Source organism: Octopus bimaculoides, chromosome 15, assembly GCF_001194135.2.
Source record: "Octopus bimaculoides isolate UCB-OBI-ISO-001 chromosome 15, ASM119413v2, whole genome shotgun sequence".
Taxonomy (NCBI): domain Eukaryota; kingdom Metazoa; phylum Mollusca; class Cephalopoda; order Octopoda; family Octopodidae; genus Octopus; species Octopus bimaculoides.
This window is the reverse complement of record NC_068995.1, coordinates 33,383,860-33,398,386: the sequence shown is the minus strand read 5'-3', so window position 1 is coordinate 33,398,386 and position 14,527 is coordinate 33,383,860. Positions and strand designations below refer to the sequence as shown.

General features: G+C 35.7%; 1 protein-coding gene across 4 annotated transcripts in view; it reads right to left on the bottom strand.

Annotated features, from left to right (window-relative positions):
* LOC106880614 (uncharacterized) overlaps positions 1-14,527 on the bottom strand; it is a 78,539-nt gene that overhangs the window by 58,580 nt on the left and 5,432 nt on the right. For all 4 annotated transcript variants that reach the window (XR_008265623.1, XM_052973238.1, XM_014930628.2 and 1 more), the window contains exon 2: positions 12,953-13,233. Coding sequence is in view for 3 of the 4 variants with exons in the window: in XM_052973238.1 (XP_052829198.1) it covers positions 12,953-13,216 (264 nt within the window). In the remaining variant the exon portion in view is untranslated. The remainder of the gene's footprint in view (positions 1-12,952; positions 13,234-14,527) is intronic.

Genomic DNA, 14,527 nt, shown 5'->3' with positions numbered 1-14,527 from the left:
CGTGGCCGTTGCCAGTACCACCTGACTGGCCTCCGTAGGATTTTCGAGCGAGATCGTTGCCAGTGCCCCTGGACTGGCTTGTGCAGGTGGCACATAAAAGACACCATTTCGAGCATGGCCGTAGCCAGTATTGCCTGACTGGCCTTCGTGCAGGTGACACGTAAAAGCACCTACTACACTCTCTGAGTGGTTGGCGTTAGGAAGGGCATCCAGCTGTAGAAACTCTGCCAAATTTAGATTGGAGCCTGGTGTTGCCATCCGGTTTCACCAGTCCTCAGTCAAGTCGTCCAACCCATGCTAGCATGGAAAGCGGACGTTAAACGATGATGATGATATATATATATACACACACACTCACACACATATGTATGTATATAGATATATACACACACAGAAAATTTTAATTTTTTGTCTGTATAAAATCTGACAGGTTGTCCACAAGGCCAAAAGCCTTGTGGATATGAAACCTTTGGAACCCCTATGTCCAAAATTTAAATTTTTGTTGTAATATATATATCATGTATGTATGTATGTACATATGTATGCATGTATGTATGTATGTATCAGCCCTTGAGTAACTTTGTAAGGTTTACAAAATATAAAATATGCACATATGCATATATATTTCTTTTTTTTTTAATATTTCAGTCATTAAATTGTAGCCATGCTGGGGCACCACTTTGAAGAATTTTTTTGTCAAATGTATTGACCCCAGTACTTATTTTTTGAAGTGTGGTACTTATTCTATTCGTCCCTTTTGCTGAACTGCTAAGTTACGGGAACATAAACACACCAGTAGTGGTTGTCAATTACTGGGGGGGGGGGGACACTGACACAAAGACACACACATACATATATACAACAGGCTTCTTTCAGTTTCCATTTACCAAATCTACTCGCAAGGCTTTGGTCAGTCCAAGGCGATAAATAGACACTCCATAAAACATTGTTTTATGTTTAACTCGAAAAGGTTTATATTCTTTACTAACTGACATTTTTATGTTTCAGGTTCTATGTGTGACTGTTTAATCATGCCACGTACAATAGAAGCCTTGAAACTGTCCAAGTTTCAAAGAGACCATATTGTGGATCAATCTGAAGGTGGACAGCGTAAAATCACAGAAAACCATGGGATCCTGCTTTCAGTTAATAGACTGATTGTGCAATTCACCAGAGAGGGGAAGGAGTCCAGATCACCTCACCCAGGTCAACCAAGCCCTCTGACAGGACCCTTTGCTTTGTTAAGACAAGTTGATGTCAGTCCCAGAACAGTTTGGCTACTATGGCAGAGCAGCAAGAAGGAAGCCACTCTTCAACCAACCAATATCAAGCGGAGAAAAGATTGGGCCAGTGAAATGGTGGAGAGGCCACTAGCATTTTGGGACACTCATATTCTCTGATGGGTCTGGATTTGCCTTATTTTCTGACAGTAGTCAAGTGTGGGCCTGGAGACTCTGTGATCAAGAATTTGATGTGAAAAGATTGTAGCCAATAATGAAACACTGTGGCTATTTTGTGATGGTATGGGGAGCAATTTAGAGCAATGGTCGATCAGAATTGATGAAGTGTGATGGAGACATAAACTCATATAAATATGTGTCCATACTGCAGAAAGAACTTCTTCCAATCTTCTCCAGTAGTGAAATGATTAAAGAAAACTCTTTATTTAAGAAAGATTGGGTTCCTTGTCACATGGCTAGAAAGACCCAAGATTGATTGGAAGAGAATGGCATTAAAAAGCTTCCATGGGCAAGCCAGTCACTAGATATGAACCCTATTGAATAACTCTGGGGCATAATGAACAGGACACTTCATAAAAAGAACAAGAAAGCATCCAAGAAAACCAGATCTTTTGAGATTACTGCATGAAACTTGGCAAGAAATTCCGCAAGAGAATACTCGTCATCTGATCAGTAGCATGCCTAATAGGGCCCTTGCATTGAAAAATGCAAAGGGCATGTCTACTAAATATTAGATATTCACATTATAACAATTAATAAATAATTAGAACATATAATTTCAGATATAAATAAATTTTAATGATTATAAGGGCGTCTATTTACTTCTGTCATGCCTGTGCATAACTCACACATGTACACATAATGATGTCAGCACATTTATGTATACCAAATTTTACAAGGTAACAGATTCAATCTGAGGCTTCAATAGAAAACATTTATCCAAGGTGCTGTAGAGTCAGATTGGATCTTGGAATCACATAGATTCAAAGTGAACTTCTTAACCAGATGGCTATGCTTACACACACACACACACACACACACACACACAATATGTGTGTGCATGCGTGTGTGCATGTACATGTATATTATCTATAACACAAACAGTCGATTAACTGAAAGTACTGTTAATACAGAAACCTTATAACAAATGATTAAGTATTTTGTTTTATCAGATTATTTCAGAGACATGCAGAATTTTAGAAATGATTAGAATTCTATATAAATAGAGGAATACTAACAAATTTTATAATTACTGGTGTAATTTCTTACTGAACTCTGGTAATGATGAGTCTTTGCTGCTGCTAAACAATAAGAAATACATAGCAACAGTGTAAAATACTAAGAGGATAGTAATATCAATGCCTATTGTATTTCTACTCTCACAAAGACAGCCTGTTTCCACAATAATACAATAGATTTGTTCAAAACATTATATAAAAATATATCTTTTTAACAAGGCACAAACAACACAATATTTCATAAATTTGAACTAACCAGAACAAGTTTGTGTTATTGGTACCCTTTTCTCAACAGTTAAAAAGGATGGAAAAATGTAATTAAGTATAGTGAAGCAGTGTGTTACATCAGAATGCAGAGACAGAATTAAATACTTCAAGACATTCTAGTAGTCTACTGTTATTGCTAATTCAGTGATATAGTGGGATATTTATATCACCATAAACAAGCAAAGTATCTGTTGTGATGGTTTAATTTAATTTACTATTGATTTCATTCTGATCACGTAAAAACAACCCTATTATTATTATTCAATAGTCTTATTTTTATCATGTGCTTTCATTGCACTATGGAGTGCAACTCTGTGTGCCTTGGGTATGTGCAGTGGTTTCTTGTGATGTTCTCATTTTTACTGTATTGAAAGTGTTTTATGTAGTGCCTAGTAGTGCTATTCTTTGTATGTTATATATACTTGTTAGTCCTGGTGTTTATGTTATGTATATGTCTGAATATTCTTTTTATCATACCTAATATGCCTACTATGATAGGAATTGTTTCTGTTTTTAGACTCCACATTCATGTTACCTCTATTTCCGGTCTTTGTATTTTAAAAGTTTCTCCGTTTCTTTTAGAGAAACATTGTCATCTGTTGGTATTGATACATCAATTACAAAATATTTTTCTTCTTGACGATCTCTGACAACTATATCCAGCTTATTGGCCTTAATTTCTCCGTCTCTCTCTGTGTATTGGCATATCCCAGAGTATCGTTGCTTTCTCATTTTCTGTGACCTTTTATTATTATTATTATTATTAAGGCAACGAGCTGGCAGAATCATTAGCATGCTGGGCCAAATGGTTAGTGGTATTTCATCTGCCACTACATTCTGAGTTCAAATTCTGCCAAGGTCGACTTTGCCTTTCATCCTTTTGGGGTCAATAAATTAAGTACCAGTGAAACACTAGGGTTCATGTAATCGACTACCTCCTCCCCTAAATTTCAGGCCTTGTGCCTATAGTAGAAAGGATTATTATTATTATTATCATTAAGGCAGTGAGCTGGTAGAATCATTAGCATGCTGGACAAAATGCTTAGCAGTATTTTGCCCATTGCTACATTCTGAATTCAAATACCACTGAAGTTGACTTTGATTATCATCATCATATAAAGGTGGCAAGCTGATAGAATTGTTAGCACACTGTTGGTGGTATTTCATTTGCCTTTGTGCTCTGATTTCAAATTCCACTGAGATCAACTTTGCCTTTCATTCTTTCAAAATCAATGAAATAAGTACTTGTTGAACATTTGGGTCAATGTAATTGACTAGCCCCATCCCACTAAAACTGCAGGTTTTGTACCTATAGTTAAAAGAATTATTAAGGTGGCAATCTGGCAGAATCATAAATGCACCAGACAAAATGCTTAGCAGTATTTCTTCTCATTCTATGTTCTGTCTTCTTTTCTACTATCTAATATTCTGGGCGTGCCAAGGAGGCAAACCTTTTGTAACAGCTCTACTAGGCACCCTATTCCGATTCCCTTTATATTCCTCTTGATGCCCTCTTATACTGTCTCCAAGGAACCAACAATAATTGGCAATCTTCACCTTCATTTTCCATAGGTGGATTATTTTGTACTTAAGAGGATTGTATATATCTATTTTTTTTTTCCTTTCCTTATTATTATTATTATTCAGCCAGTCCACTTATGCGTACCTTCCCTCATTGGACACTAAACTCCACTTGCGAAGACCTGTTGAGGCAAGTGAAATCGAAATCGAGTTAAATTCGATGACTGGCACCCATGCCAACGTCGTCTCCTTCATTGGACACGAAACTCAGCTTGCGAAGACCTGTTGGGGCAAGCGAAAGCAAAATCGTGATGGCACCTGTGCCCAGTGTTGCCTTTCTGGCACTTGTGCCCGCGGCATGTGTAAGGACTTTCGAGCGAGATCGTTGCCAGTGCCCCTGGACTGGCTCTTGTGTGGGTGGCACATAAAATACGCCAGTACCGCCTGACTGGCCTTCGTGCCGGTGGCACGTAAAAGCACCCACTACACTCTCAGAGTGGTTGGCGTTAGGAAGGGCATCCAGCTGTAGAAACTCTGCCAAATCAGATTGGAGCCTGGTGTAGCCATCTGGTTTCACCAGTCCTCAGTCAAGTCGTCCAACCCATGCTAGCATGGAAAGCGGACGTTAAACGATGATGATGATGATTATTATTATTGTACATTTTAATTCTCAGAGCTCTCAATTTCACTTGCTCTGGCTAATTCTCTCAGCAAACAACTAGCTGTGGTCAAGGGTGTCACAGGGTCTGCTTCCACAATACTTAACATTCAAGTACTAGCCTCAAAATCCTCACTATCCTCAATAAAGCAGTTTTCTGAGCATGTTCTACCCACATGCCAATCCCAATTTCTCCAACAAATTTCTCAAACCACCAACAGCAATAACTCCAAAAGTAACAACACAGATGACAACAGAACTACCACCATCACTACAGCAACAATACTACCAAATAAGTATGACAACAATGATTTTTAATGATAACAATAATAATAAGTCTTATTATTATTAAAAAAAAGTCTTATTATTATAAAAAAAAAAGCACAGGAGTGGCTGTGTGGTAAGTAGCTTGTTTACCAACCACATGGTTCCGGGTTCAGTCCCACTGCGTGGCACCATGGGCAAGTGTCTTCTATTATAGCCTTGAGCCGACCAAAGCCTTGTGAGTGGATTTGGTAGAGGAAAACTGAAAGAAGCCTCTCGTATATATATATATATATATATATATATATATATATATATATATATATATATATATATATATATGTATGTATGTATATATATATATATGTATGTGTATATGTTCGTGTATCTGTCCCCCCACCCAACATCGCTTGACAACCGATGCTGGTGTGTTTACGTCCCCGTGACTTAGCGGTTCAGCAAAACAGACGGATAGAATAAGTACTAGGCTTACAAAGAATAAGTCCTAGGGTCGATTTGCTCCACTAAAAGGCGGTGCTCCAGCATGGCCGCAGTCAAATGACTGAAACAACTCCCTTTTTGCAAGCTGTGCAGCTCAGAGTACTGGGTTGCTGTCCAACACAGGATAGCTCCCTTAAATTTTGAAGGACACAGAAGCCCCTTTGAGTCTTGTGAGGCAAACCCCTCAAGAGACGGTATCTTGATAAAAATATTGGTGTTTGTAACACCTTATCATCACTTTCCTCAGTATAAAAGTAATGGCTAAAAGACTACAGGGTGGGTGAAAAGTTGTGCGTAAAATAAGTTCAAGTCACTCTGGAATTGTCAAAGACATGCTTAAATTTTTCTAAAATTGAATAAAATAAACTAAATAATGATGAATACACACGTACTTGTATATGGTGAAGAAAATGAATAATAATAATAATAATGTAATACAAATAAAATTTTAAATGTTTTGATGTGTGACTTTTGGCACACCCTGTACAATGGTATAAATGAAGATGGAACTCTGGGTGATGGACTCCCACCCAACAAGTGTCCCGTGGGTGAGCAGCACAGGATCGGTTGTCGTCATACAGCTGCCAGAACAGGATGATTTAAGATGATGAATATAGCTGTCATGGAATAGTATATTTATTATAAGGCAGTAAGAGCTGGTAGAATTGTTAGCACGTCAGACAAACTGCTTAGCAGCATTTCGTCTGTCTTTACATTCTGAGTTCAAATTCTGCTGAGGTCAACTTTGTCTTTCATCCTTTCAGAGTCGTTGTAATTGACTTCCACCCTCCCTTCAAAAACTGTTGGCCCTGTGCCAAAATTTGAAACCATAATAATAATAATAATAATCAATAATATTAATATGCTAACTTGTCGTTTTTGTACATATCTGTTGTGTGCGTCACACTTCAAAGAAGTGGCAAAGAGAACAGAGAGGAAGTAAGAGAGAGAATGAGAGAAAGTGAGAGTGAGTGAGAAAAAGAGAGAATGAAAAAGAGTGAAAGAAATGGTTCAGAGAGGACGTATGAGAGAAAGAAAGAGAGTGTGAGAGAGAGAGAGAAAAAGTGAGAGAGAAAGAGACATTGAGTGGTGACGGTGTTCGTTTTGTGTTTTTAAATGTTTATCACATCGCAAGAGAAGTAGATACATAGTTACATATACACATTGTTAAATCGAGAACGGGAGAGAAGAGGGACACAAAGGAAGTGTGAAAAGTGAGAGAGAGACAGTAGATACATAAATACAAAGAAAAGTTCATAAATAGATACATACACACAGCAAATATTGGATGTCAATTTCACTTTTCATTACCACACAAAGATAAAATTAACTCACAAATGGCTGAGTACTCCACAGACATGCATAACATTAACGTAGTTCTCAGGGAGATTCAGCCTCACACAGAATATGACAAGGCTGGCCACTTTGAATTATAGCTACAACTCGAGACATATATAAATATAAATGTATTTGTGTATGTGCATAGTTTAGGTTAGTTAAAACATGTTTGCAATAATAAGTGTCGCGTGGGGAAATAAATGCAATTACCAAACTTTCATTCATAACTCCATTTATTATTTCGTTCTTTTGCATTTAAATTTGTACATTAAGGTTCTTTGAATATGTACGATGTATTTTAAGATTAAATAGTAATTCTGTTTACGTTTGTGTAACAGATATTTTGGTAGGATTATATATTCTGTAACTGTCACAATACACTTTTCTAGGCCTGAATCTTTTGTGGGGAGGGGGCCAGTTGATTAGATCGACCCCGAAAGGACGAAAGGCAAAGTCGATCTCGGCAGAATTTGAACTCAGAACACAAAGACAAACGGTCATAATAAACAAACATTTCTCATGACACTAGTACACTGTTTACAGATGCTTACATTTTTTGTTTTCCGTGAATTTTTCACGGGTCCAGCTAGTAATTATTATTATTATTATTATTAGGCAGCAAGCTGGCAGAATCATTAGCAACATTTCATCCATCTTTATGTTCTGCGTTTAAATCCACCAAGGTTGATTTTGCCTTTCATCCATTTGGGACCGATAAAATAAGTACTAGCTGAACACTGGGATCGATGTAATCGACTAGTACCTCTCCCCAAAATTTCAGGCCTTGTGCCTATAGTAGAAAGAATTATTATCATTGTTATGGTTTAATCAGTCATACATGTGTTTGTGTGAGTCTAAATTGAATTTCTGGAGTCAAATGAATATGAATAAATAATACGAGTAAATTAATGTGAAAGTGTATGCTTAGCAACAAAGAGAGATGAAGATAACGAGGCGTTAGAGCTTGTAAATTTCATGACGTTTTGCCCGAGCTGGCAGAATCGTTAACACGCCGGGCAAAATGCTTAAAGGAATTTCGTTCGTCCTTACGTTCTGAGTTCAAACACCACCGAAGTCGACTTTGCCTTTTGTACTTTCAGGATCGATAAAATAAGTATCAGTTGAGCACTGGGGTCGATGTAATCGACTTACCTCCTTCACCGAACTTGTTGGCCTGTGCCAAATTTTGAAACCGAATTTTATGACGTTACACAACTATTGTACATGAATGTAAAAGATCAATAAAAACTTGTAGACAGAGTGATAGATGTACGTGTGTGTGTGTGTGATCTTATAAGTTTACACAACGCAAACATTTGGACACGAACATTAAGATTTCTGTAGACAAACTGTTACATGGGACGTAAAACAAATACAAGTTATGTCCCTTTAAAATGTTGTATGCTAATGAAAATAGGAAAACTCGGGAAATAAAAATGTGACAAATGGAATAAAATACAAAAATATATAAGATAAGCATGATAGAGGGGTGGGGAGAAGAAATCTAAACTGTGTTATTGTCTAGGTTAATTAACGTAGGAATACACACGTTATTGTCTAGGTTAATTAACGTAGGAATACACACATCTCCATTTATAATATATGTATATATATATATATATATAAGTTCAAAAAAACAATAACAAAACAACAACAAAGTGAGGACGTGATATGGATAGTGTTATTGGACGCTCAGGAAAGGAAAGAGAGAGTGTATGACGTTTCGGGCGTAGCCCTTCGTCGGAAAGATGGAAAGTTCGGAGAATGGAAGAACGGAGAAAGAGGAAAATGGTACCGATGCCCACGAGGTTAGAGAGAGAGAGAGAGGAGGGGATTTCCCGGCCAACTTTAGATTTGCACTGACCAATATTAGATTTGTATCGACCAATATTATATTTGTATCAATCAATTTTAGATTTGTACTAACAGATTTTAGAAAATTTACCAATCAACTTCAGAATTACTTTTTTTGATACATATTTCTAAATAAAATACCTTGAACCCACAGGAATTTTACCACTATATTACCTTTTATATGTTTCTTTATATGATATATTATATATTATTAAAATTATTAAAATTTTAGATTAAAATCTTAGATAAATATTGATATGGTATATGCCTCATAGCATGGTTTTGGACGGGTTCTTCGTTGACGGAGTTGTAGAGTGGTGGTTCGTCTCTAAATTGGTTATATACATATATATATCATTCAACTATGGTAGTAGTTGAATAATATTTTTAAGGCTGCAATTTGCTCACATGCAGCATCTTCAGAGCTTTGTTATTAATTCAGTTCTTAACCAAATTGCAAACTGTTAACATTTTTGAAGAGGACTGGTCCCTAGCTACATTCTGGCATTAAAAACATTGAGATTTGATCCAGTAGAAAAACATTTACATCAAAATTTGTAGCATTAGATCTAAATAACTTTTTTTATTTATCTTAAAAGCAAAATATATTTATCTTAGCTTCAATGATAGAAGAAATCATGAGAAATTTCATAGTTTTGATCCCATGCAACAAAAAATTGTATCAAAAAAGTTGTGAGGTAAAATATCATGAAAAAAATATAAGGCAAAAAATTGGATTTAAGTATAATTAACTTTTTTATTTTAAAAACAAACTATATTTTAATTAAGCTTAAATGATAGAGCTTTAAGTCGAGGAATTTCATGGTATCAATCTCATGCAACGAAATTTTAAAAGAAAAAAGTTATGAGTGTTTGTTTCACAAATTTGAGGGTGATAATATATTTCTATACTTTTTTATGAATATAGTTCTATAAAGAGACTTTTAATACATGTCACTGGCATCATTGAGGTAAGGAAAATATCAGTGATACTGCTAATTTGCAGTTAGATTAACTAATCTTATTTTAATTTTTTTAGATTAAAACTTTTATTTTAATTCAATAATAATTCAATCACAGAAATGAAAAAAATCAAAATATTATTTAGAAATTTATTATTCAATTTTCAATAACGTAAAATCATAAATTATTAATTAGCATAATAGCATAGCCCGGAAAAAACAAGGATTACATGGAAAAATGTGAGCAAAAGAAATAATATTCTTAAGATTATAATCCTGGAAAAGTACAGGACAAATTATTACACTTGGAAAAGTTCAGGACAAGTTATTACATCTGGTAAAGTATAGAACAAGAAAATTTTTACTTGAAATATTGCAGCTAAGGATAAAATTTGAATATTTAAAATTATTTGATTTTAATTTACAAAGTAACATTATAATTAAATAAGGTACCATCATTTTGTTAAAATATTGACACACTAGAATACTTAAAAAATGAGAGCCAGATGTACCAACATAGCTAAAGTTTTATGTAAAGTAGAATAGTATATATGATAGGCAAATTCATTATGTAAAAAATAGGCATTGGGTCAAGACTAAAAATGTGAAGACTTGGCAATAACTTAAGCAAAAACTCAAACAAATTTTATTGTGAATTTGTTGTTATGGACAGGTTTCACTGTAATATATAACTAATTTTTGTATTGTTCTATTTATTGTACTAATTATGTCCTACTATTATTCTTTATAACCTATTTTCAAATTTCTTAATTGAGTTATTTTTTAATTGTTAACAGAAGTAACAAGTAATAACAAATAACTTATAATAAAATTTTTAGTTTTAATAAAAGCTAATATTTTCTAAATCTAAATATTTTATTTGAAATTTTATCCTTAGCTGCAATATTTTAAGTAAAAGTTTTCTTGTTCTGTACTTTACCAGATGTAATAACTTGTCCTGTACTTTTCCAGGTCTTTAATCTTAAGAATATTATTTCTCTTGCTCGCATTTTTTCATGTAATATATATATGTATGTATATGTCTATGTATATACTTTCATATATACAAATGCATAACACACACACACTTATATACGCACATTCTTTTACATGCGGTGATTGCTACTTCTTATAAGAAGGAGGCCATATCTTCAATTAGTAAATGCCATTATGAGATGTTATATGACTAGCAAGTCTAGTTTTGGTTGGTCAGACCTTCATGCAGATGTTACAAGTATCTTCAAGCAGAGAAGTGTCTGGGATTAAAGTAAAATCTTGTTTACAAAGTGCTTGTTTCAAGATGTCATATTCAATTCTCCATGCTTCAAGTACTTAACAACCATTGTCAATAACTTCTTTCCAAACCAACTGATCTTTTTCATCATCTGCCTCCAACTTTCAACTTCTACACTAAAAGCCTCAAGATTATTTTTGACATCCCTAAAACGTCTCTAAAATTTATGTCTTGGACATTTACTGTTGCAATTCCCTGTTAAACAACTGCTTAGATACCTAGTCATTTCCATCCTAGTAAGGTGACCAGCCCAACATATTTAGTTGCATATGAGAAGCATCTCAATAGTGGATGTGTTGGCTCAGTGAAGAATAAAGGCGTCCAGTGTCAGAAACCACTATTTGTATTTAAGGTCCTCTTAAAGTATGTCTGATAGAGTCTCTCCAAGGCTTTCATGTTATATGTAATCCAAGTCTCAGAAAAGTATAAAAGGGTAGCTCTTCTATGGTGAACTGACAGAAGGCCACTGACCAAGAGGACAGCCAAAACTTCACTATAGAGACACTCTGAAAAAAATCTTTCCAGAAATGTGACATTGATGAAGAACAATGGGAAATCATGGTGATGAACAGGTCTGACTGGAAGCAAGCAATTCGTAAGGGAAACAGAAGCCTACGAAAATGAAAGATGAATCAGCCAAGTGGAAAAAAGTGCAGCAATGAAGGCTAGAACTAACACAGCAGAGCATTTGTGTGTCCAGTATGTAGCCACCATTATGCATCTGGCTTTGGCCTCAGATCCTACATGAGGGAACACAAATGAACAAAGTACTAGGTTGGACTGTATTGACCACAACAGTCGACCATTCATTCATTCATTCATATGTATGGCATTGATGAGCAGAAAAAACTGTGAAATACTGATATATGTGTCATTTTTGTTCACTTCCAGGGCAGTATTGTTTTGCTCAGCTTTGAAATATATTGTTTTTTAACACTATACATTTTTAAATGGATCTCTATCAGACGTAGTACTGCAGCTACAAGTGTTTAACAACACATTAAGTATGTGATATTGATAATGCTTACATTACTGAGTAAAATTTGAGTTTTGTTCTATCTTGTGTGGTGCTATCACACATCAGCAAATAGATTTTACACTATTTGTATATACTTCTAGCTGGTTATTCGATTTCATTTCAGAAGCAAGGTGAGTATATGGAATTGACAAGCAAAAAAAACTGGGAATGATTGATAGCTGTCATTCTCATTCACTTCCAGGTTGGTTTCATTTCACCCAGCTTTGACGTTTATCACAGCTACAAGAATTAAACAACAACACACACATTAAGAATGTAATATTGATAATGTTTTAACATCATCAATATTTAATGTTCATTTTTCCACGCTGGCATGGGTTGGATGGTTTGACTAGAGCTGGTATGGCCGAGGGGAAGGGGTGTACTAGCTCCATTGTTCCAGCATGGTTTCTACAGCTGGACGCCTTTCCTAATGCCAAACACTTTACAGTGTACTGGGTAGTTTTTATGTGGCACCAGCACCAGTGCTTTTAATGTGGCACCAGCACACGGGCTTTTTACATGGAACCAGCATCAGTATAAATTCTGTTGTGGTGGATGGGTCTTCTAGAGTACAGTGAGGCACCAAATATCTCAGTCCTTTATCATATTCTTCTTACAGAGTTGTTGCTATATATAACTGAACATGGGTATTACAGACTAAAGAATAGCTGTTTTACATGCTGACACTGACACAGAAACAAGACTACCTTGCTGATTTCCTGAAAATCAAACATAATTTAGGTATATCGCCGTGTGAATGAGTAAAATTGTATCCAAGCGTAGAGTGACTTACCCTGTCTCCACGAAATATTAACCAATCTTTAATGGGTTCAACTAAGGTCCTTCGAAGTTTTGTTGCCTTTGCATTTTTTGTTAAGTTCATATGTTTGGCAGCATCTGTCCATGGTCGGTCTTCACCATAAACCCATGGCTTATTATCAAATTGAATACGCTTCCACCCATAAACGTTCTTGTAAACAGATCTTCCCTTCGTCGTTGCTATTTCATGATCCACATACCTCTTGAAATAACCCAATAATGATCTTGTTAACCGCATTTTCAAGGTTGTCTAATCTGAAAATATTATAAAATATTGTTTAGTGAAATAAAAGCAAAAGAAAAGAATAGTCAGTCAACTCTTTGCACACTAAGAGTAAAAAACATTACAAATAAAATACTCAGCCATTCAATATAAGATTGTGGTTAGCATCAAGTTAGCCCTGGTTGAGAAGGTGTCATCAAAAGCATTAAAGTTGTGATGATACCATTTTTATAGTAGACGGTATATTCAAGGCAGTTAGATGTGATTTGAAAAGGATTTGACTGTTCTTTCTAGTAAATCAGACCATATATAATCTGGCATTGGTTCGATATGTATGTGGTTAATCATCATCATCGTTTAACGTCCGCTTTCCATGCTAGCATGGGTTGGACGATTTGACTGAGGACTGGTGAACCAAGTGGTTACACCAGGCTCCAATCTGATTTGGCAGAGTTTTTACAGCTGGATGCCCTTCCTAACGCCAACCACTCCGTGAGTGTAGTGGGTGCTTTTACGTGCCACCGGCACGAAGGCCAGTCAGGCAGTACTGGGAACGATCTCGCTCAAATGTCCTTACACGTGCCACCGGCACAAGTGCCAGGGCACAGGTGCCATCACGATTCCGCTCCAATCTCTCTCTATATATATATATGCCTCAAACGATGCATATATATATGGCCTTCATTCTGATTTAATTAATGGTTACTATTATTATTATCACATTTCTTTGCAATCAACCAACAAAGTATATAAATGGTATTGTCCTTAAAAATGTGATTTTTTTTTATCAAAAACTTTTAAATAACAATGATAATAACTAAAATTTTCAAACATTACACACACACATAGATATGTGGTCTGATCAATAAGTATCCGGACTGTTGCCACAGTAACGTAGTTAAAGCACACAGTGAAGTTTCTTGACACAGATTGACCTTGTACTCTGCTGTGCATATGCACTAAGTTTTAACGTTCTAGCTCACTTTCCCTGTTTACATCAGTGCTTGGAAGGAAGGTGTGTAGCATGTGATCGTTGCATTGACCATGACGGAGAAAGTTGAGCAGAGAATCTGCTTCAAATTTTGCCAAAAACTTGGCGATACCTACTCAGGCCTACACAAAGCTTTCAAAAAGTTTTCATTGGCTGTGTGGTAAGTAGCTTGCTTACCAACCATATGGTTCCGGGTTCATTCCTACTGCGTGGCACTTTGGGCAAGTGTCTTCTACTATAGCCGCGGGCCAACCAAAGCCCTGTGGGTGGATTTGGTAGACGGAAACTGGAAGAAGCTCGTCGTATATATATACACATATATATATATATATATA